This window comes from Nematolebias whitei, chromosome 13 (assembly GCF_014905685.2).
Source record: "Nematolebias whitei isolate Nwh7 chromosome 13, NemWhi1, whole genome shotgun sequence".
NCBI classification, from domain to species: Eukaryota; Metazoa; Chordata; class Actinopteri; order Cyprinodontiformes; family Rivulidae; genus Nematolebias; species Nematolebias whitei.
This window is the reverse complement of record NC_056510.1, coordinates 20,388,022-20,393,834: the sequence shown is the minus strand read 5'-3', so window position 1 is coordinate 20,393,834 and position 5,813 is coordinate 20,388,022. Positions and strand designations below refer to the sequence as shown.

The window sequence follows — 5,813 nt, the reverse complement described above, 5'->3', positions numbered from 1 at the left end:
GGGTATGTGGCATTTACAAGTTGCCTGGAGAAATGCAAAACTAAAAGCCACAACAGCTCTAATCCATGACTGGAATCACATGAGAAACTGAAAACATGCAGAAATCCTTTAAAAGGAACTTTTCCGCAAGATAAAACCATGCATGTGTGTTGTTAGTCTGTACGGTTAAATATATTACAAACTACAAAAAAAAAAAAAAAAAAAAAATGGAAGAAAAGGCTAAATGGGGCAGTTTGATTGAGTTTACAGTAGTTTTCCAGATCAATTGTTCTAAAATGCAGGTATGCAGTCAATGTCAACAAAGCCGAATCTGTCAAAACTTGAGTCACATGACAGACGTAGGCTGGCAGTGTGTATAAGCAAACTGGGCAGAAATAAACAAGAGTAGAATCCAGAAGCAAAATATTTAAAGATGAATGAATCTTATGAGTTTATTTTTCATATAAAACCAATTTAAACACAGCTCGTTTTCATGTCTGCTGCTGTTTAGAATATTTTAAAGCATTATCTGCATACTGAGTGTAAACAACAATCAAAATCTCTATCCCTCATGGATCTTCCCTGGGTGTAATCCTATTTTCAGTCACTTTGCTTGATAAACAAACGCGTTGGCATCAGGTCACAAACTGAGCTTATAAATCTTTATTATTTTTAAGCTAAGGAGATATGAAAAATAAAACTGTAAGGATTTTGTGATTGTTTTGGACCAATCAATGAGTATACCTTTAACACATATAGCTGCAGGCTTGAGGGCCTGTCTGATACTGTCAGGTGTGTGTGTCTGTGTATGTAGGGGCTCCATCATGCAGATATAGCACTTGCTGACATGCTACAGTCCTAATTATGTACAAGGAAACGATCTCACTTTATGGCCTGTGGTCGTTTAAAGGGAAGCACGTGGGGATGGCAGTAGATGTTAATTCCCACTAAGTGATAGGCTACAACTGACTAATATGCGCCCCACTGTTGGAGTCATAATAGGCCAATCTAAATAAACTGAAACTAAATATGTTTTATAGTGGTGTTTAAATATTTCATTGCCTATCTGTATTTTAAAAGCATTCAAAATGTTTCCAGGCTAAATGCAGCTGTTTTTTTCCACAGGCCTTTTCCAGCTGGGTCAACCAGCTCGTCTTTAGAGATCAGAGGTTTGTTGTGAGACATGAGAAGTGTTTGTCTGATGGTCCAGTTAGCTCTGGGCCGTCTTGGATCTTGTTCCCGTCTCCTTTTCCCCGTCTCTTGTTAAGATGAGTTCATAAAACGTCTGGAAAACGGTTCTCTGACTCCACGGAGTCTGCGTGAAGGAGCTACCCACCAGCATCATCACATCTGCACTGTGGTGCCCCCGGCCTCCTCCTTGCTGGTTGAAGAAATGAGCTTGTTTTTTTTTTTAAGTGGAAAAAAATATACAGAACTAAAATGTTTTGCTTTTTTTTTTATTTTATTTTTATTTAAACAACTTATGCTACATGTATAAATTAGCAAATAATAAGCATTTGTTGTAATAGCTGGCACGTTTATCAATAGGCACACTTAGATTAATATGAATTATTTGGTAAATTCAGGGGAAAAAAGACGAAACCACATTCACAAAAAAACATTTTATTTAAATAAAGTCTGGCCATATATGAAACACAGCTAAAATAAATAAGACAAAAATACAATAAAATGGAATACACAAGTAAATCAGAGGGTAGGACAATCAGTAGCTTGTACGGTGGTTAATGGATTTGCACCAACAGCCTAAAAAAATAAAATAAAATAAAAAAAAAAATCAGAGCAACATGGGTTATCAGAAGTAAAATATTTACAACGTGGATCCAGACACTTACCCTTTGAATATATTGAAATCAACTAATGAATTAAGATAAGTTTTTTTTTCTTTTCTTTCTCACAACAAAATGAGGTCATGTTGAAAAAGGCACCATACAGTTAACTTGTGCTACATCTGGTTCTCCTGAAGTCAATGATTTCGTTTTGCAGAAATGGCAAAAAAGTGACGTCCGCGTAAAAACGGGCTTATATGCGCCCAGGCTGTGATTGCTTTGGGTAATAGTGGTTCACTCATCCCTCACATAAACAAAATAAATAAATACAAAAATAACTGTAGAAATCTGCGTCTATCTCGTGAAAACCAGCAAGTTCCATGAACCTGTTTTGCTCCATCAATTTCTCCTAGATTTTGTGCGCAAAGGCGCACACAGTTAGGTGTGTAAAATCGAGGTTTTATCTCTTTTCTTCCCAACAGTCTTGTCCAATTTAGACCCGAACGTTGTGTTTCCCTTTCAGAATATCGTCCCTGCGTTTATGGCCGAGTTGTGGTGGTGCTGGACCAGAGCAGGCTGGAGATGCGTTGCAGAGTTCGTGCTTGAGTACCAGGAGTAGTTAGCCAAAAACGACGAGGGCGCAGCCGTGTTGGGGGGGCTGGCGCTCTGAGGTAAACTCGAGCTGACAGTGTTCATTCTTTGAGTCTGTGGAAAGTCCCAGGCAGATGTTGGAGGAGACGCGCACGGAGGAGATTCGCTGGAAGTAACGTGCTGCTCTGGTGGGATCTCTCCACTTTTCCACAGCTTTTTGAACTTGGAGCGGCGGTTTTGGAACCAGATCTTGACCTGAACCAAACACAGATATAAAATCGATAACTGATTTTCTCCGTCTTTAGCACAATTCATGCGTTTGTAGAAGTCAGGAAGGTGATATTTAACAGCAGTTTTACATGCACCCACCTGTGTTTGCGTAAGGCCCAGTGAGGCTGCCAGCTCGGCCCGTTCTGGTAGAGCCAAATACTGCGTCTTTTGAAACCTCCGCTGAAGTGCAGCCAGTTGGAAGCTGGAATAAATGGTTCGAGGTTTCCTGACCTTCTTTGGTTTTCCATTAACCATCCGGATTTCTGGCTCGCTCTCTTCTTTCTCTGAGGGAACAGTCAAAAGCAATTACGGTTAAAGTTTTGCTTCTTTTTTTTTTTCTCCCTCCGACCGCTGCAGAACTTTGGCGCATATGTGCGTAAAGTCGGCGTGCGTCTTTTGTGTGCACGTTGTAATAAAAACAACTAGATCAGATTTTAATAATACTTTGGTAATTTGCAACAGAGTTTTTTTTTTGTGTGTGTGTTGAACAAAAACAAATCAACAATATACTATTGCTTTGCGCATTTACGCACAAGGAAATGCGTGCGTTAAATCTAATTTCTGGTCTGGGAATAACTTATCAAATACTGTAAAATTGTGCAATGAGTTACTAATTTTACACAACGAGTTTGAGCTCAAATAAATGCGTAAAATTATATGTGTTCCAAATTTGGCACAAAACCTTACCTGTGTCGGCTGGAGTCGGAGAAGAGTTGGACCCGTAGGAGCTGTATGCACCATAAGAAGAGTTGAACCCCAGGTCGTAGGACTTTGCGTTATATGGCACAGAGCTCGTGGCGCTGCCGTGGTACTGGTAAGAACCGAGCTGGCCAAACGGAGAGCCGGCGCAGTGGCTCGGCTGCTGGCTGTTGTAAAAGCTGCTGTCCGTCGCCGTGGACACGGGCAGGGTCGGGGACTCCTGCGACTTGTGCAAGCTGTGGTAACTGTTTGAGGTAATCTGGTTCGAATGCATATCAGTATTTAAGTTCTCAAAAACCCCAGTCATCTTGGAGCAGAGCAGACTGGAAACCTGTATGCGCGAAAATCACCAAAGAAACACGACTCTGATCTGTCGGAGCTTTTTGTAAATCAAAACGCATCCCCCGCGCGAACCGAGGTAAAACGAGCAGAAGGTGTGTCCCCCACGCAGTGGCCTGTGATTATCTGCCACGGTCGGCGGTGGGAGCGCATTTATGTGAGAGTGAGCGCTGCTGTGTCTGAGGCAACCAATGGGTAAGGGCTGCACGACTGACTACTCCCCACGACATCTATTATTTGTCCAGGTCTGTCTTTTCCGGTTGTCTGCAGGCAGTTTGTAATAATAATAAAATAAAAAATAAATGTTAATAGAAAATCATACTCATCCGGATTTTTACATCAGCTCCAACCCAGATATAAAATGGCTCAGCGTGCTGCTGAAGATACATTTGAAGATTACATTTAGCACATTTTTACATGAAGCAGCCCATATGTCTTTTTGTTGTGAACTTTTTGCATGTTTAAAATAAACAATGACAAAAATAAATAAATAAATAAACTTTTACATTTCAGTTGGCACCACCAGCAGGTGAACAAGGGAGGATTTGGCCAAACGTCTTCTAAAGATGCTGAAAGTCAAAGTGTTCTTGATGCTGAAGGAGATTTGGTGACCACAGAACAAAACCACAGCGCTCCCACGTGGTAAAAAAAAATATTTTTATTTTTATTTCTCACGCCTTTGGCACACTTACAGCAAACCATAACTCATCCTTCTTATGACCCCAAAGACCCCATGGCTGTGTGACAAAGGTTCAAGCTGACCATGATTCACAGTGTGCTCCTTGAATCTTTTGAAAATAAAAAAGTTCACGAGTTATCCAGTTTGACAAGCAGAGATGCTTTTATTCTCACCACAAGATAGCAGCATAGTCCCTCATAGGAACCAGCACAGATAACTTCACTGAAACCAACAGAGATTATTAAAGTTTTGTTTCCTGACTGCTTGAATGCCACTGGATTCCAGTCAGCACCAGGGACTATTGATTGATCTTTAAGGTTTGATTGGTTGTTATGCTCATTTATTAATTTTATCGACTCGAAATGAAAATTTCTACACACCTTTGTCTTCCAAAGCACCACATTGTTATATGAAGATGCTGAATGTGATGGTGAGGTTAGGCCCGGGTACTCGGGGCTGTAGTCCCATCTCAAGACAGAAGGAACAGTTTGTTTTGCTCTTTGGTTTTCTCTATTTATGTTCAGTTCTGCACTGCTGTGACAGCGTAGGTCAGAAGAGACTGTAGAAGTAGAAGAATGAGAAAAGTTTGTACTTTCTATATGAAAGCAAGTGAGTTTAATCGTTGTCTCCTATTTCATTACAACACAGTTCTATTCAAACTGTGTATTAAGCATCTAAAGCCAGCCTGAGGCACACCTAACCATGCTGTTTAATCAGCATCTGGACCTGTGAGGTGATGGATCGTCTCGGTAAAGGAGAAGTACGGGAACAGACTTACACAAAATTGTGTACACAGAAAAAGTCTTAGATCTTTGAGTTCAGCTCGTGAAAAACACGAGCAAAAGAAAAGCGTCGCGTTTATATATTTGTTCGGAGAGTTTCTCAGGATGTCATCAGATTTTTAGATGGCGAGGGTAAAAAGACAAAATTCCCTCCATAAAACTCCAGGTTGTTTTACTTTAAAAAAAAAAAAAAAAAAAAAGAAGAAGAAGAAAGAGAGAGATTTTGGAAAAGCCAAACTATTTTGAACTTTATTCCGAAGGAGAAGTCAAAATCCAGAAATGCTGAAGTGTCATAATTTAGCTGTTCTTGTTCGATGCTCGCCTGCAGCTCCACGTGTCTCTCGGTATTTGTACAACACCTGCATCTTGTTATCATTTTTCTGTTTCCAATCGCAGACTGAGATATGCTGACATCATCTGAGCTTATCGTCTCCACAGACGCAGAAAACACTTTCAGAAGCTTTTCCTATAACATTTAAAATCACCACTTTCTGTTGCATTTCAAAGATAAAACAAGAATAACAGCATATTTATATACCGAGAGCTTCAGACTGACACTTATATGATTCAGTAATTCATCATCATCCAGAGTCAGTGAAAACTTGAAACTGCTCTGCAGAACGAAACCTCAGTTATGGAGGATTCAGTCAGTCCATGGTATTCATGAAGAGCAGGGCAGGCTGGTGT

The 5,813-nt window shown here is 40.3% G+C and overlaps 1 protein-coding gene across 1 annotated transcript; it reads right to left on the bottom strand.

Annotated features, from left to right (window-relative positions):
- Positions 1-1,956: 1,956 nt before the first annotated feature.
- Positions 1,957-3,798, bottom strand: dlx2a (distal-less homeobox 2a). Its single transcript, XM_037686953.1, has 3 exons — positions 3,315-3,798; positions 2,727-2,911; positions 1,957-2,612 (listed from the first exon to the last, which is right to left on the bottom strand). Exons 1-3 carry the CDS (start codon positions 3,631-3,633, stop codon positions 2,286-2,288), a joined length of 831 nt encoding a protein of 276 aa, XP_037542881.1. The 5' UTR covers positions 3,634-3,798; the 3' UTR covers positions 1,957-2,285.
- Positions 3,799-5,813: the final 2,015 nt, after the last annotated feature.

Bases quoted from the DNA above. Each gene is read 5' to 3' on its own strand.
- dlx2a (XM_037686953.1), bottom strand. From the start codon at position 3,633: ATGACTGGGGTTTTTGAGAACTTAAATACTGATATGCATTCGAACCAG. The intron at 2,912-3,314 runs GTAAGGTTTTGT...CTGTTCCCTCAG, and splicing joins TCCGACTCCAGCCGACACAG to AGAAAGAAGAGAGCGAGCCA. The intron at 2,613-2,726 runs GTGGGTGCATGT...TGTTTGGTTCAG, and splicing joins TGGGCCTTACGCAAACACAG to GTCAAGATCTGGTTCCAAAA.